Consider the following 25,235-nt stretch of genomic DNA (forward strand, 5'->3'; position numbering starts at 1 on the left):
GGGCTAATACTCAATACAACCCTACCCAAGAAAGGGACCACCTCTATATTATATATTGCGGCTCAATCCTCACGGCTTGGGTAGTGACGAGGAGAGCGATAGCGCGCAATTATCAGACTCCTGACTGCTCATCTCGAGCCACTCACATGCCAACCTCAGAATGTGGCACGACCACCTCCGGCCATGCATTAGCTTGCGAGGTGCATGGTTAGTGTCTGGATCGCCATCTGTCAAAAGCCTCAAAACGCATGCATGCCCCGCGATGATCCCGGTTACCTCAGCTCAATCTCGTCGAAGAGCCGCTCAGTCAAATGCTTCTTGTTTCGCGGAATGGGGAGCGTTATGGTTATATTACTGTCGTTGGCAGCAGGGCTCGTCGTACTCTTCCTTGTCCGACAATGGATTCGGGAGCTCAGACTTGCAGAAGGCCTCCTCCAGCTTCCTGGACCGAAAGGTACGTATCCAGTTATCTTCTTCTTCACGAACTAACCGCACGATCCAGCTAACACTTTTTCTTTGGTTGCATAGGATATCCAATAATAGGGAACCTTCTCGACGTCCCGAAAGTCCACACCTTCCTAACTTTCCACGGCCTCTCGAAGGTCTATGGCCCTATATACAAGCTCAACATCTTGGGGAATACGCACGTCATCATCTCTTCGCAAAAAAATCGCCAACGACCTTATGGCCCGTTGCGGCGCAATATCCTCTGATCGATGAAGTCTACATATGGTGCGACTCGTCACAGGCGGCGGAGATCTCCTCGCTACGTCGAGTCAAGAAGATACTGACGGGCCTGGTGGTGGCCCCGGGTATTGGCGTCGAGGAAGGCGCTTTAGTGCGGCGATGTTAACGCCCGCTCGGGCTGCGGCGTGGGCGCCATTCCAGGAACAGACGGCTAGAAACATGGTACTTGATATGGTTCGTGAACCCGCGGAGGTACGTATACTGGTTCGACCGATACGCGGCCAGTGTTGGGTTGAGGGAGGTGTATGGAATTATTCCTGCCAGTGAGGAAGAGGCGCAGGCTCACACGAGGAGGATTGCTGAGCGTATGCATCATATTGAGCGGATTGCCACGCCCGGGGCGTATCTTGTTGAGCTTGTTCCTGCGTTGATGTACTTGCCTGAGATGGTGGCTCCGTTTAAGCGTGAGGCCAAGGTGCTGCATGCTATTGAGTCTACTTATTTTCGACAGCTTTTGAAGGAGGCAAGGAAGCGGTATGAAGGGGGTGTGGAAGAGGAACCTCCGTCGTTCGCACGGACCTTTCTGTCCGAGCAAGAAAAGTGGGAGTTAAGTGAGGCTGAGGTCACATATATTCTCGGGACGATGTACGGTGGCGGCAGCGGGACTACGGCGAACGCGATGCAGTCGTTTGTTCTGGCAATGTGCCATTATCCCGAGTGGCAGAGGAGGTTGCAAGAAGAGGTTGACAATGTGGTGGGCTCGTCGAGGGTTCCTGGATTTGAGGACACGCCGCGTCTTCCTCTCGTACGCGCGGTCGTGATAGAGGTCTTTAGGTGGAGGCCTGTTGTTGCAGGGAGTGAAAAACGCAACAGGCCATCATTCCGGGATTGATATGGCTAACGAGACCTAGGTATCCCCCACAGACTCACCCAAGACGACTCATACAAAGGGTACCACATCCCCAAAGGCTCCTTCATCCACGGAAACCAATGGGCGATTCATCGCGAAGCAGAACTATACCCAGACCCCGAGACGTTTAACCCAGAGCGCTTCCTGATGAGAGGATTTCCGACATACAAGGAGCCACTGGAGACATATCCCACTATCAAACGGTTCTCCGCGTTCGGGTTCGGGCGGAGGATTTTTCCTGGGCTGGAAACTGCGGAGCGGTCACTGTTTATTCAGATTGCACTGCTTGCCTGGGCTTGCCATATTAGTAAGAGGATTGGTGAGGATGGGGGAGAAGTCCATGTGGCATGGTTTGATCATACCGCTGGTGCGAATATTATATGCCTAACAAGTTCGAGTTCAGCTTGGTGGCGAGGGAAAAGGGGAGGCTGGATTTGAACAAGCAGAGTCTAACCAAGCCATGGAACGCATCATTGTCTACGTTCTTAGCATAGCCCATAGCAAGGCTAGTTGAGTATTAAGCTCTTCAATTAGATCCTCTTTTATTTGTGAATTATCTCAATGTATCCGGGGCCTCTACATCTTGAAACATCTTAAGCGTCATAATACCTGAAAATCTCACGCGTAACAACCTTAGCAAAGTACTCCGTAGTCTACGGTGACGGCGAATTACGGGATTAGGTATAGCGTGCCTATTCGGGAAAAGTCTACACGTGCCGCTTGGCATCGCGGTGCGTGGGCTATATAGCTTTCTCATTTCCCCTCAAGTCTGCGGCCGTGGTTGTCGCCATGTTCGACTGTCTCCGCCTCGTTCGTCTGGCCTGGATTCAGTGAGGCATTTTTGCTATTGGACCGACCAGCCCGTGTGCTGCACTTCGCCACCTCCTTTTCCGCCTGAAGAGCCGATTTCTGGAGGTCATTGGGCATCCGTAAGAGTTGAGTCCTGGTGACTGTTGAGTATCTTCTTGATTGTTGGTTGTTGCTCAGGACGTTGCTAATTAAATCTGTATTCTCTTCCCAGGGAATGCGCCGCAAACAGGATGTCACATTAGCAGGTGGACTGCGGTGACCAGTCGGAACTCTTTTTCTCGCCCTGCCAATTTTTACTCCAGTCCTCACCATGGTCGATAGACTACCAAGCATTCGGACCATGATAGTTGACAGTGTCCCTGACGCTTTTGGCAATCCCCGGGGTTCAACTACGTGGCGCATACAGGGGACACAAGTCAGCGACAATCTACAACTTGCAGAGAGAGATGCCTCATTGGACAGCTCAACTAGTAGTCTCGCTTTGGATGGCTTCTGATAGTTGGCTCCTTTGGGTGTACCCCATCTCCTTGACTGCTTTTGAGGGCCGAGTGCGAAATTTGACGTGATAACAACGAGACGGACAAGGCGCTTGGCTTGAGACAATCTTAAACCCACTGGATCGTGCATGCTGCATCATGAGACACTTTCGGGCCACCAGTGTCCTGGGCTTCCTAGAAATTGGAGATGGTGTCATCTGTTTGGTCTTTGAGTAGGGGTTGGAAACCCGGGCGTCCACTCCTGTTTATCTTTGAAGATGCAATTTGATCTGCTACTTCTTAGATTTTTGCATTCGGCAGTATAATAGGTTATCTCTCTCCGAATCTCGGGAAGAAGACACAGGAAATCAATTTAATAATATCCGCGGGAAGGTGGCCTTCACCTACCACCGCCTTCGCATACTGCCTGAAGAATAACAACAACGCCTCTAATAACGCCTGATCCTTATTCCCCCTCTAGTAGGCACCTTAGAAGCTCACAGCCTGTACTGGAGCTATCTATATGCTGTGAAGAAGAGATTGATATCTCTCTAATCTTTTCTTATGAAAAGCTCAGGGAGCCTCAGCATTTTCGATACGAACTCACGAGACCACGTGATCTCTAGTGACCGCCGCTAAGTGTGGGAAGCGATTGGATGCTTGTCTTATTGGGTGGCCGGTGCGGCCGCCTACCTAAGATAACTAGCTTACTAAACAATGACTAAACGAGGTCAAACTCCTAGGGGCAGGCGGTACCGGAGGGCAGTATGCTCCGACACTAAGCTACTCCAATCCCTGGAGATGTGACTCCTCATTCTATCTATCGATCGCAGAGCAGAGAATCAATTGCCTAGAGTATTGAGTATCTACCATTGACAAGCATCCGCTCTTAGTATGCTATGTGCGTGTAGCCGATACAGCTTCGTTATGACCTTCTTTCCAAATGCAAATCATAACAGACCTTGAATCATTTCACCTTTTGTCTCGTGAATGCTGGACGAATCGCCGCCAACAACCATTCCATCACGCACAACACATACTGAATCCTTCACAGACCTTGCCGACATCGGTATGGGAAGACGGAGTTTTTCTAGGAGCATCCGAAGACCAATTATTAAAGAGAGGTTACGAAGTTGGCGCTCCTCGGCCTTCATCTGATTCAGTGGATGACCACTCCTCTGACTCCGTAATATCAAGTCGTTAACCTGAGAAGTTAGGGGGACTAAATTAGGCAGAGGCGCAGTCATGCAGAGACTTGGTCGTCCCCCAGGATGGCCTATAAATACCTGGTTGTTGGCCCCTCGGAGACCACACAACTTTTTCTTGCAAGCCTACTATCAACACATTTGTTACTCACACCTGCACGGAAGCCGAAAATATGGGCCAGTATTGGTTAGTGGCTTGCCCCTCCGAGAAGGAATACGCAGAGTGCCTATTTGCCATGAAGTTAGGCGAGATGCTCTTCTCGTCTTGGCCAGAATTCCTGGTTTCCCTTCTTCTCCGCAAACCCTCCAATATCTCAGCCCGTTCTTCCTCCAGCGCTCGCCCATTGCTATCACCGAGGGACCCCTGGGTTGGACGGTGGGCGGGCGAACCCATCCTTTGCGTTGGTGACTACTTGAAACCTGGGGACCTCCCAATTATGGAGCAGCACGGTGACCTAGGAATCGATACCAGCCTGTCGCTACGTTTGACTGCCAAAAATGCCTACAATGATATCTCCGATCTACCCGAAAGCTGGCTTTCAATCACGAGGGCAGCCAGGCCCTGCGGTCGGGTCTTGCGAAATCTCACTACCAAGGAATATGTCCGCGAGGATGGACTTGCAGGTGGTATCACATTAGGGCACATCGTTCTTCTACAGATTTGCTGGTCGTCCGATCCATCAACCTCTATTCAGGGCGGTAAATATCTTGCCAGAGGCGAATGGGCAGGGCATCTTTTCGATATTGTGCCCTTGCGCACTGTGGAACTTGAGTGGATCGATCAGACAGAGAAGTTGTGGAACGATGTTGACAATCTTTGGAAATATAACTTTGGGGAGGACTGGGAAGAAAGCTGGTAGTGATACAAGCACTCGAATTGCTAGAATTCAGAATTTTGATCACCTGATAAGTTAAGCTCACAACAGCAGCTCGGGTCATTACTGAATCTTTTTCCTATCCTTAAGCTTTGTATTCCAATCCTTTGGGTATAATCGCGTTATATGAAGCCCTGGCAGATACTGATAGTTTCTTATAGGAAGACTCAGGGCCACGGGATCTTTCTCATTAAGATGCCTACCTGCTTCCTCCGGCACGTTGTCACCGACAGATTTTCCCCGAAGCATCTACCCAGCCAGCTGAAACAGCGATGCAGCTACTGACTTGGCCTCTTGGTCTCTGAACACGGCATCACGGTTTAGCTAAGCAACATTCCAGACGCTAAACTAGCCTTTGAACAGAGGTCGAATGAGGGTTGCATTGCCATTACGGTCATGGTGTGCCGCCAGACTCTCGCGAAAAACTGTCGTCATCTAAGGCAGACTGTGACACCGCCGTCAGCGGTTCTCTGCGCGCGGAGGGTGCCTGGGGCTTCCATTGGGAGCAATTGGATGGTCTTTGTCTATGTTGAAATGCAGCTGCACCGCCAACCGGCATCATCACCTGGGATAGGAATCACTGGCTACTTTTTCTGTCGCGGTGCGCTGTTTCCAAGGCAGAATACCTGTGACGGCCCCAACGGAGTGATAAGATGTGAGGCATTAGCTTGCCCCAGATACAGATCGTTGGCCCTCATGCTTCTATCGGGCGCGCGATTTTTGCTCAGAGTCAGCCCAGGGAGGCAGCGCTATTCTAGCAACTTCATCTTGTCCAATGGATGCTGGATGGGACAAGGAGTCTGGTTCAGGGCTCCGTATCTATATTTAGGATGTACGAGCAGGCTGAATCACACTGGGAGGTTATAAGAACACACTGCTCCGCTGCCTAGGACTGTCCTCTTTCAACACTCCTAATATCACCTTCGTCAACTCACGACCATTGCAACCGACGCTCAATCATGTCTATGTCAACTTACGCTGAAGGCGAGATTGAGGACCTTGACTTCTCTCAGTTTTGGCAACGCTTTACCGATTCTGAAACGCCTCTTTTCTTTGATGATAGTGGGCTTCTTGAATATTCTGACAATGCTAATACTTTGTCGGTCTTGAACTGCTTTACTGAAATCCTTCCTGATTTTGTGGGCGAAGAGCACTGGGCTTTGGATCATATGCCCGTCGATACATTCCCAAACTCGGCTGGACTTGTTGCATCTTCAAGAACATTCTGGACCGAATTCTTAGCATCGCCACCCGATGATTTTATCTCTGCAGACCTAATCCAGGACATCGCGCTCAGTCAGGTAGGGCAGCTTCTGGCCACCATTACGTCTCAGGCTTGCTAACCATTGTATAGGCGCAAGAAGACAAACGACTGCAAGAACAACTGCAAGAAGAACAACGACTGCAACAGCCTATCGATACTGAAGCGAGACATCAACGCGAACAGAGTGTGATAACCATATCAGACAATGAAACTATCTGCAAGACTAGGCGAAAGGATCAAAAGCCACAGATGTCTAAAATACGGTCAAGAAGAAGAAGAGCAACTAGGAGCCGAAAGAGCCGGGCTGACCGCGAAGCACAGCATGCAGGACTACGAAGATCAGGAAGAAAGAGATCGCAGCCTGATTCCTATCGGACTGTCATCATGTTTGATTTCGATGAAGTGGTTACGTTAGATTAGCCATGTATTTTAACTATATGGACCGTCTCCCCCATCAAAGCTTTGTCACATAGCCGCGTACAGATTCCAACAAAAGTCAATGCGTGACTGCCTCTTCCTCAAACCAGACTTACAGGCAGGGGTGCTAGGTGCGCAGGATGGCTGATTGGCCATTGTTCAGTAGAGTGAAAGGTAGTCTATTATTAGACGCCAAGTAACTACCTCAACCGATGAAAGACTTAGATACTTGTCGCTCCTACCTAACTTATAAAAATGCTTTTGTCGAGAAGACAAGATACCACATCATGCTTCAGACGCCAACTCTGCAGCTGATTCAATTGATTCGCCCAGGCGCTGTTGTAGGACAACCGAAACCTGCTCCATCCATGTTTGGACACCGTACAGGTACGTCCTCAGGTCTTTTACTAAGCTGGTAGTCATTAATATTAGAGCATAGAACTAGGAAAGCGCTTCTCACCTCATAAATACCTCATTCCTGGTGATTGATTAGCAAGGGAATGTAAAGGTGGATGGCTAATCCTACTGTTTCTTCAGCTCTTCAACCTGCGCCTTCAGCTCTTCAGTCTGCATTTCCCTATCCCCAGTACTACCACCTTTTGATGCATTGAGAGGGTCTCCGTCAACGAAGGTGGGAACGCTGGGGTATGCTTCAGGAAAGTTGAAAGGGTATATCCCATCCTGGGGCAAGTTACCCGGAGGAATATCATCAAGTGATTGTAGTAGCTGCTCAAATTCTTCGTCATTAAGATGGAAATCCATTTTGGCAGGAGATAAATTGGAAGAAAAAAAAGGAATAGTGCTAATAATGGCACCTTTAAAATGAATCTAAGTGCCATGATTCAACATACATTTCATGGCCACAACTTTCTTTCGTGGCCCATCCATAATTTTAAGGTTGTATTCCTACTCCCGTGACCACATCCTTATTTTTGACGTTGTCTGGCGGCAACATCCTGTCTACACCCTTTTAGCCCTTTCATTCAACAAATGACACTCTCCTGCCAGCATCACCCAGGCTACCTTCTTAGCTCGTGGCGCGGCTCGTGGCGCCGCGCTTGGTAAATGAGGATGGCAATGATACTTTACTGGACATCAGGTGTCACCAGGCATGTTAAACTTTCAGGAAGCCAGGAATTAGGCACCCCCCTAATAGTGTATTGGTTTAGCGGGTCCTGATTCACGAAGCATTATTTGATATGGCTTCCTTCCGTGCCACTTTTAGGAGCCAGCCATGACCGGGCATAATCGGTCATCGTCCTTGCCTCTTCCGTATTCGTTCGCCGTTGGCAACGGACACTATAAAGTGGCTGTGATCCGCTGCTCCCTGGTCAATTATCTCACCGATCAACCATGGCTCAAATCCTTAGAGAAATTTTCTGCAATGATGGTTATTATGAGATAATGTATTCTATTTTGTCACATTCAACCGCATCAGCTACAGCGGCGCTCCTCGCGGCACTCGGAGGACAACTCTCCCCTGCCATCAAACACAAATTCCTTCACCCGTTAAGAGATGTCGATCACACAATGCAACTCATCCGGCCCTGGATTCAGGACGGACACCGGATTCTTATGATAGGGCCCGACTCCAGCCGCCTGCTATCTAGGATCAAGAACCCGGTGATGTTCTATGCGGAGAACGCGTCAGACCGGAAACTTGAGGTATGGGTCGTGGCTATCCCGAAGATTATCCCAGGTTGTGTTGAGAAGGTTGCTCAACTGCAGAGGATCTGGTGTAAGAAGCAACGGCGCCTAGAAACACGGGCGAGAGCTATGATGGAACTCGAACAAATTATTAAGAAATCTATTATCAGCCAGTTTGCCGACAAGTTATTCGATGAGATGGATGATGAGCGCCAAATCGTTTCTGGAGATAATATACAGACAAAATGGTTTGATCTGAAAGATATTCACTCAAGCTCTTCCGATCGTCATTCCGTTCGTCTTGAGTTCCGAGGATTGAAGTGCTGCTTGCCGTGGAATCTGTGCGATTCTGATCTAGGGAAGAATCATTGGAGGCCGGAGGATGGGATTCCCTACATCGATGCGGCAAAACCATTTGATCTCCAGAAAGCAGAAAAGGGTGTGAGCAGAGGGTTGACGAGGGATGATTTTAAGATGTCGTTTTGCAGCATGGCTCCGGAGTGGCGTCCTCAGTCGCCTGTCTTTCTCCCAATCAATTTGTGATTATATTAAACTTTCTGGCACTCAAAATTGTTGTCAAAGATGAAGAGCGCTTTTTCTCCTCCAAGGCCTCATCATACTTATCCAAATCGCTTACCTTTCGTGCTGCAAATGCTCCAAATTCTGCTGCGTCGTCAAATTCCTTCTCACGCCTCGCCCACCCAGTAGCTCCCAAATGTCGGCGCAGCTGCGTAAAAAGAAAGCTGCGGTGGTCGATGAAGCCAGAAGCATGTGCAGCCACATGGCCCCGGACGCTTGCGACCATTCGACAAGACTAGAGCTCTTTCTCTCCATGCTCTAACATTTTTGCCTCTTCCTCCTCTAAGACACGTATGAAAGTCTCTAGGCATTCGAAGTACCGGGAGGCAATCATTGCAAGGCAACCTTAATGAAGAAGGTAAACATGAAGCCGGATCAGAGACAGAGTGACTGTGCATGGGGTCTTGACCCCTCACACTTCCCTAATCGTCATAGAGGCTATCATCTATCGACGAACTGAGAGCGGGAATAGTGTATCCGTTTGCGGAGAGAGCAGATCGAACATTGCCCCCGTGCAGTTGGACCTCTTCGGATATAGAAACATTGTATGCGAGCTTCACAATATTTTTAATCTTAAATCATGATGTTAGCATTTATCTGTAATCTAGGTATAGAGCACTTCTTTACCTGCCGACCATTCCGGCGAATCTCCGCGAAGTTACCTACCTCATCGTAAGGTCTCGAAGAAATCTTAAGGCTATTATTAGATCAAAAGGAGAAGAGTGGTATCGTGAAATACAATAGTAATCATTGACAATCTGGCTATAGTTATTCTGGAAGCTAAGACTAGCTGCTGAGGCGTACGCCTAATCCGACATGAGAACAAAAAAGGCAGCAGAGAGCAGGAAACACCTGGGCGGCACGGCACTAGCCTAGCAATCAGGAGTACATGCTCTCCAAGTGCTCTGGCTTGCCGAATTCATTCATGAATTTCTCATTTGACTTTGCCGCCATTTCTAAGTGCTCATAACTCAATCGTTTACCATCGTTTGTAGCCAGTGCATGTGCGATAGCAGTCAGATTTTTGATCTAGTTTATGTCATCAATAAGCAGCTCTGTGTGATTCAGATAGTACCTTACCTGTCGTCCGTTTAAGCCAAGGGACTCTAAGCGCTGGCGCTCATTGCCTTTGACGCTGCTCGACCCTGCAGGTGTTTGAGCCCTCGAGAGGAAATAGTCCCAGATATTCCTCCGACTTTCGTTTGTGAGGTCCTCATATTTGATTTTGAGATGAATGCGGCTTAAAATCGCATCGTCGAAGTCAATAGCCCGGTTCGAAGTCAGGAAAAGAATACCCTCGTAATATTCTAATTTTCGAAGGAAAACAGTCAGAAGGCGATTATGGGCATCAAGATAAGAGGTTCGTTGCTCCATGAATGCGTCTGCCTCATCCAAGAGAAGAACGGCATTAAAATGTTTCGCGACCCTGAATATGATGTCAAGCTGGCGCTCCAGTGCATGAAGGTCCCCATGATCAACTATTAGTTCGCCGGCAGATATCTAGACCACTTCAGCACGGGTATCAACAGCGCTGGTATCTTCTACTTACAGAGTAAAGAGGGAGTTTAAACCACTCTGCTGTTGCTTCAACAGTAAAAGTCTTGCCAACGCCTGTAGGACCACTGGAAAAAGGTTAAAAAGGGATAGGGCATCGCGAGGATCAAAGAACTGACTGTAGTAATATATTGATTCCACGTCCCTTTCCTTCAATGATATCGTCGAATGGCACAGCCTGAGTGAGGCCCAAGCGGGTTGTTGCCAGCGACAAGAGTATTTGCTTGATGTCCTGTGGGATTTTGAGGCAGTCGAATGATTCTGGGTTCCACTTAGCCTCATGGAGATTAGCGACCGCGCATTCCACTGCACAAGGGTTAGCTTTGCCCTGCATAAAGCCTATGTAACCTACAAAAAGCCTTTTCCTTGAAGCTGAAGCAGCGAACGGTCGGACAACAGACCAAGAAATCCTTATCTGTTATCTGCTGCAGGTTTATGCCCTTCTGGCGCATGCCTTCTTTCTTCCTCCGCCGTTCACCATCAAAGAATAAGTCCAGATGCATTATCTGCATGTCGGAACTCTTCTGCCAGGTATCTTGAATGTGTGGCCTGGAGTAATTTGGTCGCATCTCTCTGAAAAAGGCAGCATCCACCGCCACTCGGCTGTTGATGTTTATCTGAACTGGTTTCCCCTCTTTCATAACAAAAGCAGTGCCATCGCAATGCTGAATATGTGTGCCAGTTAACTTGCAGAACTTCTGGCCACTCTCAACAAGATGTTGGCGAACCTGTTCGTGGTCAGGGTGATGATGAAGAGGGAAGGCCTGAAAGGAGTTGATCAATTTGGCGCCCCGGAATTTCTCTATTCCCAGTGTGATGCATGCCTCGCCGAAGGTCCATCCGTCAAAGTCCAAATACCTGCACTCCAGCTTGTAATAGATAACCCCATCTTGGACTGCCTCCTCGCCAGCGTCGAAAATGACACATCTGGGTTTGCCCGTCCCCAGACAGGTGGAGTACACAAGATCCCCAGGTTTGAAGAGCGCCCAGAGAAGGTCATAAGTGATCTTTCGATGTGGCAAGAGCGAGGCGACACGTTGTGTGGTAGACGCGTACGCATTGTCCAAATAATTGGTGAGTAAAGTGAGGTGCTGCAGCTGTCTGGGATCCCGGTCCTTGTAATCCTGAAATTTTTGTATGTGATCGTGAAGTTCCGGCAGGAAGTGGAACAAGATGTTTTGCTCAATCTAGGTTTGTTAGTGCCGCTGTTTACTCCATTTTCGATAATTGGCATGACATACTGATGGCTTGTCCTCGAGTAGACTGACTACCCGGACATTCTGCAGGTCTACCCGCAAGGCATCCCGGAGAACTTCTGACTTGATATCAATGAACGTAGTAGTTTTCTTGGATCTTGCATCTATGCATGGGGTTAATTATCTTGCTCTGAGCTGCACTAGGGACATACCCACCAACGTGGTTACGGACGACAAAGACATGTTCATCCACGTGGTGTATTTCTTCGAATGTCTCTGTCCAGTCGACAATTTTGTAATTGGACATTTCTTTATCCCATCTAACTGGCAGTTAGCGATCTGATGCACAACCACTGAAACAGGGAATCATACATCTCCAAGACAATCTTATAATCCGGTGTGGGTGCTTGAACTTGTTTCTGGTCATGATCCTTTCCCGCCGGTATGCTCGCCTTACCAATGGTACTTCCGGCAGTTAACCGAGGGTCGTGCTCAGGCACAGCTTCGATCAGCCGGCTCGTCTTGACAGATTTTGCTGGGATATTTGAGCTGTCAGGTTGCAGGGTTTTCTGAAGTCCACCTGCATCTGGTTCGGAAATAATCTCAGGTGCCCAAAACAGGCCAACCTCTTTATTGGTAGCCTTTGCTAACTGCTTCTCTAGTTCGTCCGTATCAAGCGGCGGAGTAGGGGGACCGAGGAAACCGACAGGAGTGGGCGGCGGCTCACTGGGCCAGATAGCCGGAGTGGACCAGGCACTTACAGCTGACTCGAGTTTGTCGGCAGCCGCATTTGGCAAAGGCGTCTTTCCTTGGTCCTGTTCAATGGCATTCCATACCCAGTCCTCCACTTCCGAAACAGCTCTCGCCGGAGATTTCTTGCGTTCCAACAGATAGGACAGAACTTCCGCTGGACTGAATATCTTCTCTGGTACTTTGGCGGCAAATTTGATGACAAGCCTCTCCATGTTTTCGTCATCGATCTCTTCTGTCGAGTGCTTATGGGCGTCAGGCATCTGCGAAAAGACTGTACGGAAGAGTCGGGCCGTAACATCTCTGTCGGCAAGTTCGAAATACACTTTCTTGTCAATGCGGCCTGGTCGTATGAGTGCGTCATCGAGATGCTCGATATGGTTTGTTGTCATGATGAGCACACGGCCTTCTTGAGATGACACACCATCAAGAATACTCAGGAGGCCGGACAAGGTTACTCCAGAGGCGGGGTTCGTTGTTTGGCCTGCATCACTATCGTCTCGTTGTCCCATTCCAGCAGCATCGACATCCTCTAGAAGAATGATGCAGTGCGGAGGAAGGTCAGCAAACAGCTTTATTAGTGTTTTGTCGCCAACACCTGACAAATTGAGTGTATAGATGTCCAGATCGAATCGGCCCGCGATGGAGAAAGTGAAGCTGGACTTTCCGGTTCCAGGAGGTCCAAGGAGGAGATATCCTCGTCGATAGGGGAAGCCACGCGCGGCGTACTATCTCTGTGTCGATTCGTCCAGGAATTCTTCCATGTCTTTCACCAAATCGGTCTTTATCTGTTCGTCCATGATGACTGTGGAGATTGGTCTGATCGGCTTCAAACGAGCTTTCTTCCATTCACCCTCCTGGTGCTCAAAGACCGACACCGTTCTGTGAGTGATATTGAGGTACTCTTTCCGGCATTCTTCGATTAGTTCCTTCAAAATGCTTGGAGATCGGCCGATCGAGGAGATATAGATATCTTCTCGGTGCTCCTTCACGGCACAACGGAGTGTAAGTAAATGTCCCCTGTACCAGAAGGGAAATGACCCGTCCCAGGGAGAAAAAAATAGAGGTTTCTGCTTCGCATGAGCCCGAGCGATGGTTTTATGCGACGAACCCATGCGAGCGACCAAGGACTGAGCATTGTCGACAAACTGCTGGCGGGCGAGCCAATCAACCAGCATGTCATATGCTTCGTTATAATAAGATATATGGATTGTCGAAGCTGTTGTCCATCAGACACGTGCCGTTGCAAGGGGAGAAGTACGAACTGAAGTAGTTTCTGACAACGCTGTTGATGTAACCATAAGCATACCGAGCAAAAAGCACGAAAACCCCACATGCACAGAGAAATCGAGTGAAGCCATTCAGATTGCCGGCTAGGAGCTGCTGTGCGGAGGCGAAGATAAAGGTGAAGCCAGGGAAAAAGATATCAACAAGCGACATCTGAGGAGAGGCATATTGTAGTGGCAAGGAGCTACCTTGTATCGAGTTCATTGTGAAGGAAACGACTGCAGCTAGTAATTGTTGTTTTCAGGCGATCAACAGGAATAGGGAGTCCTTTGTGGGAGCTGTTATGAGACTGATGACCCGGGGGGTTCATGCCTCTTTTTAAGTCTGTCTAGGTGATGGACTCGACAAAGTCCAAAAATATACATTCGTCTATCGTTTCAAGAAAGTCCATATCCTCCAGCAGTGGTCAAGGAGCAGGAGCGATGTGATTCTACTTGCATACGAAGAATAGATGCATGAGGTTGAGCTAATCTTGGGCGGAATTTGGACCGTGGATCGTCTTTTTTCCCGATATGACTTTTGAGGTTGCATTAAGCCAAGACGAACCAATATGAAACTTGGTTAGTCAATGGTTATCGAGACTTTTAGAGCATTTTGAGAGACTACTCCGAGTAGAGTGTTGACACTAGATTGACCACGTCATGTGTCAAAGCGGGGCATGGCATCAATTGTCAATAAAGCCAGCCTCAGCCGCCGTCTAGTTTATTAACTTCCAGATATTCGACGGAGTTTTATCAAACTAAGACATCATGTCTGCAGGCGCAATCCTCTCACAATTTTCAAATTTGCTTAATCACATGGAGTCGTTGGGTCCTAAATTGAGCTCTAATATTCGCCCAAACCGCGACCAATTGAATGAGGTTCAGGAATTGAGAAAGCGACTTAAACCGGCTTTGGCAAGTATCGAATCTCATCTGGAACTTCTGTTGCGTAAGGCAGCTCCGACAGAGAAAGAGAGAAACCTTGCAGACCGAATCCGATCCTCTCAAGTCACCGATCAATTCGACCCCGCAGTGTTCAGAAAAAATCTAGTGCTTATCTTTCGAGGACCAGACAGGTCTGGATTGGATAGCGACAAGGTAAAAATCAGGAAAGCCAAATCTCGAACCCGGTGTGAAAGACTTCGCGCCGAGTCTCATCACCTGATTCTGAAGTGGGCAATTACACTTCAGCCATCGGCGTGGATATACCCAACAGTCATGGCAGATGGTACCTTTGATTTTCTCATTGAAGATTTGAAAGGGATTTTTGTTCAAATACCACCCAGGGTTGCCGAAAGCCTACATTGCTTGAAGGACGAGGAACCCTTGAAACCTTGCGAGCGGTTCCAAGAATTTGTCAGAAGTATAGACCAACCAATCATTGCTGAAGAAGACTCTGTGGTGCTATACAAACGAAAGCGTACAGACGAAGATTTACCAACGGAGAGAGAAAATGATCAACAGATGATAGAACGAAGAAGCAAGGGTAAGTTACAAACAACGCCATGTCATGCATAGGAGAGTGATGCTGAAATGATGATAGAAATCGACTATAAAATGTCTTCCATGCCGACCAGCAAGCTGCCGCATCTCATCGAGCGACTTTCGTGGGCGATAGAGAGTAGCGAGCAATGGAAGTGGGAAAGACGAATCTTCGCTGAGAGGCCGGGGGGTAGCGATTCGGATAGAACAGATTGCTTGAATTTTTTCGTCCCGAGAGATCGAAGTCACGATATCTCAATCGTCTTAGTGGTTGGCCGCGGCGCTGGCTTGGACTTGATATATGAAGCTGAAGCTGAAATCATTCGCGTGTGAAAGTAACTGTTGCTCCGATCACAGGAGCCGCAATCACGCTCACTCGGCATCCGATAGGCACAATTGCAGTTTCTTCCACCGAAGGGTCCTGTCCATTTTCCCATACCGCAGGAGATTTAGGATCCGCTATCGGGTCAAATATGATTATCGATTCCCCTTTTCCTGTTACTCTTCTCACGTATTTTGCTTCTCGGAAAAGAGCACCGCCTTTGATCTCGTATGTGTGGCCCTCCAACGCTATAATGCCAACTTCCTCTGCCATTTCCGATGGCTTTTCTTTGATTGAGACTTCGATGTAAACCGAGGCGACAAAGTAATCGAGCACGGAGAGTAAATTTGGAGATGAATTCGGGAGGCGGTTGCGGGAAAAAATTGCTCAAGCAACAGTCCCGCTTGGATTAAATGAGTTCCAGAGGATGGAGGGACGGCCAACACGTGACATTTGCGGCCTAATCGGGTAGAAACGCGGGTCAGTCAAACGAAGATTGTGGGAGCTGTTTCAACACTCACCTCAAATCCGAATGCGAGACGTTAGATTTCCTTGGTAAGGAAATACGGGATAACTAATCTCATCAAGCTCAGCATGGCTATTTCGGTCTTTTCTAGGTCAGTCAAGACTTCGAGCGACTTCTAGGACTTTTCTCACTGTTGCTAGGTGTGTCTCCCCAAATTGTTCAAGATATGCGCTGACTGTGATGACACCTGAGAAGAACCAGAGGACTATGGTAGTCAGGGCTGCCGCCTTAAGAGCCCGTTGATGTTTGGAGGGTTGATTTTGGAAGAAGCCCAAAGGTCGAAAAGATGCTGGATACGATGTGTTTGACCGACTGCAAATTTGCCAAAGCCAAACGTACACGATCGCGAAAAAGAGTATCTCAGCTGTCGTGAGCAAGAGAATTGATGCGTATAAAATGTGGCGTATTCTGCTCTGTATATGGTCGAGAAAGAAACTGTTCGCTTCAGTTATAGTTACGGTCGACCAAAGGCAGAGAACAAGACTTACGTTAGCAGCAGCAATGTTTTGGAGATAGGAAAGATGATGAAGTAATAGATTGACCGGACACGTTGGTTGACTAGGCCAAGAAACTTGTGGATGTCAGCAGTATCAACGTCGAAGCTGAGTTTACTCACCTCATTTATCGGCGGCAGAAGAAGTAAAAAACCCAGTTCGATTGTCAAAGCAGGCCTCGAAGGATCTGTACGAGAACTTGTCAGCTAGGTAAAGAAAGAAGTCCAATGATACTCACCGCTTCGAAGGACCGGCTGGTAAACAGCCAATGCTACTGATCCAAGTAGGCCAGCCCAGACCAGGACTCCCACCACGGCCTGTGAGGAAACGTAAGGTCTTTGACGGAGTAAGACAAGCCGCGACGGATGTCCGTCGGAAATCAACAGAAACCAAAGTAAAAGGGACATCCCAGCGCATAACGATGCCCCCGTTGAAACGGCGATTTTGGAAAAATCAATCTCTGCCATTTTGATCCCAATCATTTCTTTCTTTGCTGTTTGTTCGATAGGTTACTTATAATATTTTTGCTTTATTTGAAAATCCTAAAAAGATGTCATATATTATAGTGTTTCTAAAGTCACAGAATATCTTGCGGGATATAGTTCTTGGTTGGTCAAAATAATTAATGACTTCTCAAAAGGCATAGACTACGGAAAACTGTGGAGGCTTCACCCTGATTGGATGAGATAGGTGCAGGAAATGTGGCACGGGCCATATCCAAGCGCTCACCCCCACAACCAGGCTGATGCGGAACGCAGGTCGACCGATCTGTTCTCACAAGCCCATCAATCGTCTATCATGATCCCATGCCAACAGCTGGTCGTAGCAATGCTCACCAAGGCAGGTATAAAGAGGGCTGCGCCGCCTCATTGAATTACAGTACTCAACTCAAGGCTTCTTGAACAATACCTCTGCTCAAGTCAATACGACTCACATCTCTCCAAAATGTTATCTTTCTTCCCCTTCATTCGGTATTCAAGTTCTCGCTGACTCTATAGCAGGGTCTCCTACGTATCCGAAGCGTATGAATCACTGCCATCCCTTCGAGAGGCTGCCAACCAGTTCAATGAAAAGCAAGCAAAGACATACTTGCTGGGCCCTATAAGACAGCTTTTCCTCGACTCCGGAGCCCATGAACGATACGGAATCAGTCTGTTGCATAAACACTTTTCAATGGAGGCAAATCAGCGTCTCGTCGATTTCCGAAACATCTCGGCACCTTGGACAGTCAACGACAATGATGACTTCGTGGTGCCTAAATACGAAGGCTTCATCATTCCTCGGACTTTCAGATTCTTCCACGGAAATCTGACACCATTTGAGTTTGATTTCTCCTCGTCCTCTCCGTCTCACAGAGACGCAGATCGGGAGTTTTTGCAGGAGCTTTCGGCTCTTCTTCACCAGCATGGCTTGGAGGACATACTTGGCGTGCGATCTCTGGACAGGTATGATTCGGATTTATCCGTGGAGGTCACCGAGGGCAAGGCGAACATCATGATACCACGAGGATCGGTCAAGGAGTCGGAGCTTATTGAAGCTTTCTGGGTTTTCGGTCCTTATAATCTTCAGAAATGCCACTGCAGAGAATACTGCTGGAAGACCTCTGAGGGAAAGCATCTCGAGGACCATGGTTGCTCCTGATGTTGTCGGCAACTGGGAGCTGCATGCTTTCAGGGATCACTGCATGTGATGTAGTTTATCCATTCGTTATTGATTTGACTGATTTCTCTGAATAATGCCAGCAATGCTATTGTTATCTGCTACATTGAATTCTTATGATCGTGACATGAATATAAAAATCTTGCAGGCTCGCTTTTAGTCTTCACAAAGTAAATGTCTTCTATCCCCTAAGATCAAAGTCCGAAGTTCTCAACATGCTGGTAAATGTGCCCTGTTCTGTTTCCACACCGCCGACTGCTCTGAACCCGAACTTGGAGTATAATCGAACACCAGCGGGGGAAGACAGGACAAATGCGTCTAATGCATTTTCATCAACATAATGACAGAACATTTGTATGAGCATGGATCCAACACCTCGTCGTTGGTAATCTGGATCCACTGCCAGAGAAGTGATGCCTAAGAGAGGTGAGCAAGCTATTAGTACATCTAAGTTGGTTGTTGACATACGGCATATTGAATTGCCTTGATATCTCTGAAGGACCCTCCGTCTCTCTTCTCTAAGCCGTTTTGAGACACTGAGCCACGCAACCACATCCAAAGAAGGGGGACACCAGCTGTTTCCGCTTCTAACCTTTGTCCCCTCAGACTCAATTATCGTGTCATTTTTGGCGCAGTTCCCACCATCCATGCCCTTTGCGAAGGCACCTGGACTGGTAGTCCAGCCTATTAGTCCGACAGGCGATCCATCCCCTCCACATGCCTTGTACAGAGTTTCATCCCCTCGGTGAATTGTCTCAAGGGTCCCATCAACCGTCCACTTAATTTCATCCTCTCTCTGACCCCACTGCTGCCCCTTTGACCGCGGAAACATCAAGCGATAGAGTGGGTTGTCTCGGTGTGCAGGGTATTCGACTTTTCGTACGAGCAAATCTACATCCTCGGTTTGAACAGGCGATATCGAAAGTTCCATTTTGCTGGTTAAGAGAAAAATGATCGGCTGCCTCGTGAGGTTTGTTGCGACTTTCTGCACCAGCGCTCGTTGGCTTGCTTCTCATTTATTATACTCAGTTGACATAGTGCAATTCTGTGAAAGGAAGTTGCCTGGACTAAGGCGGTGGGAAACCAGAATCAGCCTTCCAGCCTGCCAGGCAATTGGCCTACTGGCACGTGATAATACGTTGATCTCATCGTCCTCCATGCTTGGGGAATTACTAATTTAATTACGCAGATCTCCAGGCCCTTTTCTCTTCTCGTCTTTTTTATTTTTATTTTTATTTTTATTTTTTTCTCTTTTGTTTTTCTGTTCTATTTATCTATGAATTTTTTTTTTCTCACGCTACTTATGGCAGGGGTCAGGAATCCTTCTCTCCTGGAGAACTTTCGGTACGTGCGTACGCATAATAAAGTCGAAATGGGAACTTCGGATTTAATTGGCTCTGAATGCCCTTGACCTCTTTCCTCAGTGACTTCAAATCCCTGACAATTCCCAGGCGGTGGATGTTGGAACTAGCTTGAAGCGATAAGTCTCATTCCGAAGAAAACTAAGCGTGAAGATCTATCCGCACCTCCAGAGGTGCGGAGGATATCTCCGTGACCTGGGCCGTGACAGCGGAATAACTCTGTGAGGGATTTCGTAGCGCTCTGCTCGAATTTGTCCACTTTGCCGTCGGCACTCTTGATGATTTGCCTCATCCCATGAACTTCTGTCGACCAAGAGCCATGTTCATTATACTTCTGACAGGAAGTAGTCAAACCAGACACGATACCGACATATAGACCGGAATCCTCATGAAAAGGTCAAGAAGTATTGAAAAGATAATCTTTTTTTCTAATCATGCCATTTCCTCGATACAATAGAGATCAATCAAATGGCCAATAGCGCTCGTACTCAGCCTTTTCTTCGTCAGTTTCAGCCAACTGCTCCAATATCAGACTTTTGACTTCGCGGAGGGCAGCTTTGCAATCATCGTATCGCTCGTGCTCGATGAAGCCTTTATCCGGCCACAAATCGCCCATTTTTTCCTTGACCTCCGCAACAAGCTCGGTTCCTGCCACTGCACCATTGCTATCCAGTTTGATACGCTCCAAGTCTGCTTCCGTGAAGTCGAGCGGGAATGGGGTGTTGCTAGTGATGGCAGGTAAGTCCGTCCACGTGTCTTTCAGATCGACTAGAAGCGATTGGAAGTGCGCCTCGCCGTATTCGAACATTCGGTGGGCAAGAAATATCAGCCCGTACGCTGCCGTCTTCCGAAATTCGACTACTCTATATAGGTCTGGGTTTTTAGCATGCATGAGTTTCCGCCATCCAATGAACATGTTTTGGACGGTATAATCCTTTACAACCGCAGACCGTTCTTCAGGCGAAAGCCCCGAGAGTTTCGGCCGTGGTGCCAGATCAAGCGTCTCAGGCTCAAGGCCATCCCAATCGAGGAATGCTGGATCAGGATTATGGTTGAAGAGAGGTGAAATGTGGCAAGACTGCCAGTCGATGATGCCCGTAATCTTTTCGGGATTGTGCGGGTCTACAAAAACGTTATCATGATGCAAATCATTATGCCAGAGGCAGGGCCTAATTATAGCTGTATCCTTCGGGATAAGGGCACCGACGACTTTTCGGTACCATGCTAAAGCAGTAATTTTCTTTTCCGTATCTGGTCGGTACAGCTTTGGGCCACAGAACAAGGCAATCGACTTCGGGGGTTCCAGAGACTGAATTGCCTTCACCTCCCGCGTCCCGACTGCTTGCAGATACTGCGTTAGAGAAGTCCCTGTAAACTTATTAGCGACTGTACAATAATGATACGATCCACGACGTACATGGCCCCTTCTCGACGTCCAAGTTTGATCGGCCTGCATCACACCAATCCCGGCCTGTATCCGGGCCAATAGCAAACTCCGAATCTCTCACAGCCTTGCCATCCTTGATGAAATGGTTGCCTGATGGTGGCTGCACGTCTTCCGCGTAATACAAGCTGCCGTAATGCGAGAATGAAACGCTCAGCCATTGCTTCTGGAGGCGTGTCAGGGCAAGAAGCACTTGGAGCTTCTGCGATAAATTCATCGTGCCCCAAACTTGCGACAGCGGAACACCTTCAATTTTATCCATGACGATAAACTCAGCTCCAACAGGGTGCGATTTGGCCTGCGAGTTCCATGTGTATACACGAGGCGCTGGTGTGTCAAGAAATTTTCTGGCCTCCCAGATCAGACGTGTTAGCGAAACTCGGTACTGATGGCGTTTAGGATAAACTTACAAAGTCCATCGTGGCGACTTCACTGGCAGTAGTAAAATGTGGAACGCCAGCATTCGGGTTAGGAACCTTGGCTATAACTTCTTGACCATCGTTCATAGACATGAGAAATGCTTTGTTGAACATTCCGTCAGGGTACTTCTTGATAGCAATGCATCGAGCAGCTCCGACCGAGTCGGCTGCGACTTTTGCGAGACTATTCAAGTCGAATCTGATCTCTCGCTTTCGAAGATTCTCTGCCTCATTGACAACAAAGCGGCCACGCGTGAATTCGAAAAATTCATCGTTTGAATTCAAGTCTGGTACAGATGAGTAATATGCTGAATCGCGCTCCAACAAGCGTGCTTACTTGTCTGAGAAGAGCTCATGTTCATGCTCCCGGGACAGTGATAGTAGGATAAAGGTGAAGTTTTGGAGAATGAGCGGCAGTGTTGTTCCAGGCTTGGTATTATATTCTGAATGTAGCACCGAGAACGCGCAGATGAAGACCGGAGCATCTTTCACGAAATTTAAGTAATGCCTTGATCATGCCAACTACCCGGAAGGTTGGGTAGCACTCGATCACGCGAACATCAGAGTGTCGACGAAAATAAGGGGTAAGAATAGTACCAGTCCACCTGATGTTGTTTTGCTTCGCAAACCGAGAGATAATAATGCTGATGTTGTGAGAGAAGATTGAATAGTGACCGTAGTATGGCAGAGCGATAGTGATCATTCCCGACTGTCGAAGGGAAGTTGACATGGCCAACACGTGACCATGAGAAGGCGCTAGAGCCTTGCATAGCTTATTAATCAGCAAATTATTCAGATATGGAAACCACCCTGACTAGTCAAGTTCGGCGATTACCAACTACAGAGGAGTAGACTTTCCAAAAAAGTTCAACCAGGTCATAGGAGGCCCTGAGCGATAGGCCCATGTCCTCTGCCTAGATTCGGGACAGGAGACGAATATTTTCTCCCCCCGGTGCCATCTCGGTGCGCTGGTTCATGACAGGCAACCAACTTAGGTCACGTCATGCTCCGGCCCCGGCTAGTGTACACTTGGTTGGTCCTCATTCTCTATTTGTTGAGGATGCTAAGACATCAACAGCGTAACAAAAGTGCCCTTCACCTACGCCCTCTAACGCCACGGTTTCGAAACACGTCAATTGAGCCGCCGCTAATCAGCGCCACATCCCTGGCACCAATGTCAAGACATATCGGCGCTTCGAGCGGGCCAATGTCATGGGCAGCCTGTGTGCTCTTGCTCTCTCATCACATTTGTGAGCCATGCTTTAATCCGAACTGACATTGCTTCACTGCATCAGTGGGGCCATGATGCAATAATTTTAGGTTACTGTCAGATTGATTGGCAATTCAAAGCCGCCTCCAACGAGTTCGCCTGTAGCGTGAATCTAAGTCTGAACTACCTAATAGATCTCCCATGTCTTTGACCGGATATATAAGACGCTAAACGGCATCTTAAGAATGACAAGACAGACTTCATTCCTCAGCCATCCATCGCTCCAAGTGAGTGTTCAATTCCCGCTCCTCCCGTGGTGCTAACAAGCTTCTCCGAACAGCATCCATCCAACACTAGCGCGACACAAGTTCTCATTGTCCTATCATGCCTTCGAAGCTCCAAAAGTCGCTTGAGGCTCTCATGACCTATATCAAGCAATCGAAAAGCCGCCGCGCTACGATTTTGCGTGGGCAAGGTGAGCCTGGTCACCGGGCTGCCCCAGCACGTGGGGGAAACCATGATGCGAAAATCGGAAGCCGCATCGATATTGGAGTCATCGTCAAGAAAGCTGACAAGCTATATCGACGGTACGATTTTCAGATAAATTCGAACGCCGAAGACTCAACTCTCAAGAAAAAGGCTGCGCAAGATTCCCACAAGGTTTATTCGACTGCAGATGTGGAGATCAAAGGGGATAGGACCGAGGAGCAAGAAGAGCAGGCGATGCGGGACTTCGAGGATGAACTGTCGAAGAACTTAAGAGATTAGGCATGGTCATGTCATGGAGTTCCTGTAAGATTCGAAGCAGCGTCAGAGCTGGTGACTGGATCGAATCCGACAAATGATGTTCTCTCCAAGACGCTATATAATTATACTAAGTTTCAGGTGCGGAGGGAAATAAAATGGCCTACTTACCAACGCCGAAATCAATTATTCTGACGTGGGGATTTCCTGTTTCCGAGACTAGTGATGTTGGGATGACCTCTCGAAGAGGTGTTGTAACATCACGTTGAGAGTCGGTCCGCGCAGGAACTTCCGACAGATAGCGGGTAATTGTACTGCACGGATTCTCCAGTCCTAAAAGTATATTTGTTGGCTTCAAATCTATTATTAAGAAAAGAGATGTCAGCTTTACAGTAATGGTTAGTATTCAGGATTTGCCATACCGGTATGAATGATACCACACTCTCTGTGCAGAAAATCAAGCGCAAGATGTGATCACTTTCACAGCCTTCACAGGTAACTTTCCATCTTCATACTTGGCGGCTTGAAAGCCTAGGTGATGTCCTAGCACGTCAAATGCGAAGCAAACGTGATCTCCATTGGGACCTGTATGCGTGAATTGCCCGAGAAGATGGGACACGTAGTTACGGCCTTGATGAAAACTGCGCCTAGAAACTTCCAGGAACAGACAGAATTGCTCCTTTAAGCGCCTCAAAATAAATAATAACCAATTACATTTCAGGTCCTGAACTTATGGGCACCAGGTTGTCTGTGATTGATTTGGTACAGATGACTATTCTGCCCCGCTCAGCGAATACAACTCTAGAGCCTGCTCAACGCCTCGGCGGCCACATATGCGGCACATTCACCAATGCATGCATTGGTTCAAACCAAGTCCGCACAGGCATCTTCCAGCTTAAGCGCTTACATTCCAGCCAATAGCTAGGCGCACAAATATCCTTAACACCTGGGCGTGTATTCTGGTCAACAGCTACTGAACTGGGAGCTCCGTGCGAATGTTTTGTTCGCAAAATATCATCCTTGCATCCTCTTCGCAAAAGGCCAGGTAATGAATAGCAAGAGATGCCGCTGTACGTGCCTAGCTTCGAGGATTTATCTTTCACTGTTTGTGCATGGCTTGGCATATGTGTTGATCCGAGGATTAATTGGACGTAGCTTTGATGCTTCGCCGAAAGAAATCCAGACTTCAGGTTAAGTCCGATACTGATGATGATATTCGCCATTTAGAAAAAGAACTTAAGCGGATGAAGCTTAGAGAACAAAGCAAGAAGTCAGCGTCTTCGGAGAACTCGACGTCGTGATTCAGCAAGGCCCTCTGGAGAACTGTGCTAATTGGCCTTTATCTGCACCTACATTCCTTAATCACACAATCACGCTGGATAATCCCTGCTGGGATGGAGCGCGGCGCGCTCCATCATTTTGCGTTTAAATACAAAGTTCTCCCTATTTGCTCCGTCGCCTTCTCGAAACCTGAACACAACATGAGTTCTCTGCAGACGATTCTGGAAGCGGTTTCAACTTTATCTAATATAGAGGAAGCACACAGAAAAGGCCTCCTCTTAAAGCACCGCGAGGAGCTCAAGACTGCCCTTGACTCACTACATTCGCTCCTACAAACACCGGAGTTGGACTCTACATACCTTCGAGGCACTCCCGACGATCGGAATAGACCTCCTTCAGCGACACCTCCTGCAGCACCTCCTTCAGCACCTCTTTCAGCGACATCTCCTACAGCACCTCCTTCAGCGACACCTCCAGCGACGTCTCCTGCAGCACCTCCTGCAGCACCTCTTTCAGCGACACCTCCTCCAGCAACATCTCCTCCAGCAACATCTCCTCCAGCAACATCTCCTCCAGCAACATCTCCTCCAGCAACATCTCCTTCAGCAACATCTCCTTCAGCACCTCCTTCAGCGACACCTCCAGCACCTCCTTC

The 25,235-nt window shown here is 48.2% G+C and overlaps 13 protein-coding genes across 13 annotated transcripts; 8 read left to right on the plus strand and 5 right to left on the minus strand.

Moving 5' to 3' along the window:
• The first annotated feature begins 21 nt into the window (after nt 1-21).
• BDV17DRAFT_74462 (uncharacterized protein) lies at nt 22-953 on the plus strand. Its single transcript, XM_073765070.1, has one exon. The coding sequence runs from the start codon at nt 161-163 to the stop codon at nt 851-853; it is 693 nt and encodes a 230-aa protein (XP_073616220.1). The 5' UTR covers nt 22-160; the 3' UTR covers nt 854-953.
• A 1-nt stretch (nt 954) lies between these two features.
• On the plus strand, nt 955-2,130 carry BDV17DRAFT_74474 (cytochrome P450). The gene is made up of 2 exons (XM_073765071.1): nt 955-1,544; nt 1,599-2,130. Exons 1-2 carry the CDS (start codon nt 1,055-1,057, stop codon nt 2,033-2,035), a joined length of 927 nt encoding a protein of 308 aa, XP_073616221.1. The 5' UTR covers nt 955-1,054; the 3' UTR covers nt 2,036-2,130.
• A 1,601-nt stretch (nt 2,131-3,731) lies between these two features.
• Nucleotides 3,732-5,154, plus strand: BDV17DRAFT_74515 (uncharacterized protein). The gene is made up of 2 exons (XM_073765073.1): nt 3,732-4,015; nt 4,097-5,154. The coding sequence occupies exon 2, from the start codon at nt 4,262-4,264 to the stop codon at nt 4,946-4,948; it is 687 nt and encodes a 228-aa protein (XP_073616222.1). The 5' UTR covers nt 3,732-4,015; nt 4,097-4,261; the 3' UTR covers nt 4,949-5,154.
• A 413-nt stretch (nt 5,155-5,567) lies between these two features.
• On the plus strand, nt 5,568-6,818 carry BDV17DRAFT_74508 (uncharacterized protein). The gene is made up of 2 exons (XM_073765072.1): nt 5,568-6,264; nt 6,318-6,818. Exons 1-2 carry the CDS (start codon nt 5,923-5,925, stop codon nt 6,645-6,647), a joined length of 672 nt encoding a protein of 223 aa, XP_073616223.1. The 5' UTR covers nt 5,568-5,922; the 3' UTR covers nt 6,648-6,818.
• A 111-nt stretch (nt 6,819-6,929) lies between these two features.
• BDV17DRAFT_290705 (uncharacterized protein) lies at nt 6,930-7,406 on the minus strand (the record flags this gene model as incomplete). Its single annotated transcript, XM_073761968.1, has 3 exons — nt 6,930-7,056; nt 7,105-7,122; nt 7,171-7,406. 3 exons carry the CDS (start codon nt 7,404-7,406, stop codon nt 6,930-6,932), a joined length of 381 nt encoding a protein of 126 aa, XP_073616224.1.
• A 768-nt stretch (nt 7,407-8,174) lies between these two features.
• On the plus strand, nt 8,175-8,834 carry BDV17DRAFT_290706 (uncharacterized protein; the record flags this gene model as incomplete). The annotated part of the gene is made up of 1 exon (XM_073761969.1): nt 8,175-8,834. One exon carries the CDS (start codon nt 8,175-8,177, stop codon nt 8,832-8,834), a length of 660 nt encoding a protein of 219 aa, XP_073616225.1.
• A 915-nt stretch (nt 8,835-9,749) lies between these two features.
• Nucleotides 9,750-12,585, minus strand: BDV17DRAFT_281393 (ATP-binding protein; the record flags this gene model as incomplete). Its single annotated transcript, XM_073760017.1, has 8 exons — nt 9,750-9,899; nt 9,951-10,370; nt 10,420-10,492; nt 10,544-10,730; nt 10,777-11,611; nt 11,666-11,784; nt 11,837-11,940; nt 11,975-12,585. 8 exons carry the CDS (start codon nt 12,583-12,585, stop codon nt 9,750-9,752), a joined length of 2,499 nt encoding a protein of 832 aa, XP_073616226.1.
• Nucleotides 12,586-14,239: 1,654 nt separating this feature from the next.
• BDV17DRAFT_261731 (uncharacterized protein) lies at nt 14,240-15,902 on the plus strand. The gene has a single exon (XM_073757679.1). It carries the CDS (start codon nt 14,407-14,409, stop codon nt 15,154-15,156), a length of 750 nt encoding a protein of 249 aa, XP_073616227.1. The 5' UTR covers nt 14,240-14,406; the 3' UTR covers nt 15,157-15,902.
• A 74-nt stretch (nt 15,903-15,976) lies between these two features.
• On the minus strand, nt 15,977-17,038 carry BDV17DRAFT_261736 (uncharacterized protein). The gene is made up of 5 exons (XM_073757680.1): nt 16,701-17,038; nt 16,585-16,649; nt 16,457-16,539; nt 16,100-16,403; nt 15,977-16,050 (listed from the first exon to the last, which is right to left on the minus strand). Exons 1-5 carry the CDS (start codon nt 16,942-16,944, stop codon nt 15,985-15,987), a joined length of 762 nt encoding a protein of 253 aa, XP_073616228.1. The 5' UTR covers nt 16,945-17,038; the 3' UTR covers nt 15,977-15,984.
• A 116-nt stretch (nt 17,039-17,154) lies between these two features.
• BDV17DRAFT_261743 (uncharacterized protein) lies at nt 17,155-18,255 on the plus strand. The gene is made up of 2 exons (XM_073757681.1): nt 17,155-17,409; nt 17,464-18,255. Coding segments are annotated over exons 1-2 (642 nt in total). The 5' UTR covers nt 17,155-17,407; the 3' UTR covers nt 18,104-18,255.
• BDV17DRAFT_261744 (uncharacterized protein) lies at nt 18,256-19,212 on the minus strand. The gene has a single exon (XM_073757682.1). It carries the CDS (start codon nt 19,050-19,052, stop codon nt 18,303-18,305), a length of 750 nt encoding a protein of 249 aa, XP_073616230.1. The 5' UTR covers nt 19,053-19,212; the 3' UTR covers nt 18,256-18,302.
• Nucleotides 19,213-19,942: 730 nt separating this feature from the next.
• On the minus strand, nt 19,943-21,701 carry BDV17DRAFT_290709 (phosphotransferase enzyme family protein; the record flags this gene model as incomplete). Its single annotated transcript, XM_073761970.1, has 4 exons — nt 19,943-20,850; nt 20,900-21,278; nt 21,337-21,632; nt 21,683-21,701. 4 exons carry the CDS (start codon nt 21,699-21,701, stop codon nt 19,943-19,945), a joined length of 1,602 nt encoding a protein of 533 aa, XP_073616231.1.
• Nucleotides 21,702-22,205: 504 nt separating this feature from the next.
• BDV17DRAFT_261756 (uncharacterized protein) lies at nt 22,206-23,761 on the plus strand. Its single transcript, XM_073757683.1, has 4 exons — nt 22,206-22,377; nt 22,424-22,842; nt 22,896-23,659; nt 23,722-23,761. The coding sequence occupies exon 3, from the start codon at nt 22,940-22,942 to the stop codon at nt 23,321-23,323; it is 384 nt and encodes a 127-aa protein (XP_073616232.1). The 5' UTR covers nt 22,206-22,377; nt 22,424-22,842; nt 22,896-22,939; the 3' UTR covers nt 23,324-23,659; nt 23,722-23,761.
• The last annotated feature ends 1,474 nt before the right edge of the window (nt 23,762-25,235 follow it).

Source organism: Aspergillus undulatus (genome assembly GCF_047715775.1).
Source record: "Aspergillus undulatus strain CBS 261.88 unplaced genomic scaffold BDV17scaffold_20, whole genome shotgun sequence".
NCBI classification, from domain to species: Eukaryota; Fungi; Ascomycota; class Eurotiomycetes; order Eurotiales; family Aspergillaceae; genus Aspergillus; species Aspergillus undulatus.

Coding starts and splice junctions, on each gene's coding strand:
- BDV17DRAFT_74462 (XM_073765070.1), top strand. CDS start 161: ATGTGGCACGACCACCTCCGGCCATGCATTAGCTTGCGAGGTGCATGG.
- BDV17DRAFT_74474 (XM_073765071.1), top strand. CDS start 1,055: ATGCATCATATTGAGCGGATTGCCACGCCCGGGGCGTATCTTGTTGAG. Junction 1,545..1,598: donor GAGGCCTGTTGTTGCAGGGA/GTGAAAAACGCA, acceptor AACGAGACCTAG/GTATCCCCCACAGACTCACC.
- BDV17DRAFT_74515 (XM_073765073.1), top strand. CDS start 4,262: ATGGGCCAGTATTGGTTAGTGGCTTGCCCCTCCGAGAAGGAATACGCA.
- BDV17DRAFT_74508 (XM_073765072.1), top strand. CDS start 5,923: ATGTCTATGTCAACTTACGCTGAAGGCGAGATTGAGGACCTTGACTTC. Junction 6,265..6,317: donor AGGACATCGCGCTCAGTCAG/GTAGGGCAGCTT, acceptor ACCATTGTATAG/GCGCAAGAAGACAAACGACT.
- BDV17DRAFT_261731 (XM_073757679.1), top strand. CDS start 14,407: ATGTCTGCAGGCGCAATCCTCTCACAATTTTCAAATTTGCTTAATCAC.
- BDV17DRAFT_261736 (XM_073757680.1), bottom strand. CDS start 16,944: ATGATTGGGATCAAAATGGCAGAGATTGATTTTTCCAAAATCGCCGTT. Junction 16,650..16,700: donor CCAGCCGGTCCTTCGAAGCG/GTGAGTATCATT, acceptor GTTCTCGTACAG/ATCCTTCGAGGCCTGCTTTG. Junction 16,404..16,456: donor AAAACATTGCTGCTGCTAAC/GTAAGTCTTGTT, acceptor TGAAGCGAACAG/TTTCTTTCTCGACCATATAC.
- BDV17DRAFT_261744 (XM_073757682.1), bottom strand. CDS start 19,052: ATGGAACTTTCGATATCGCCTGTTCAAACCGAGGATGTAGATTTGCTC.
- BDV17DRAFT_261756 (XM_073757683.1), top strand. CDS start 22,940: ATGCCTTCGAAGCTCCAAAAGTCGCTTGAGGCTCTCATGACCTATATC.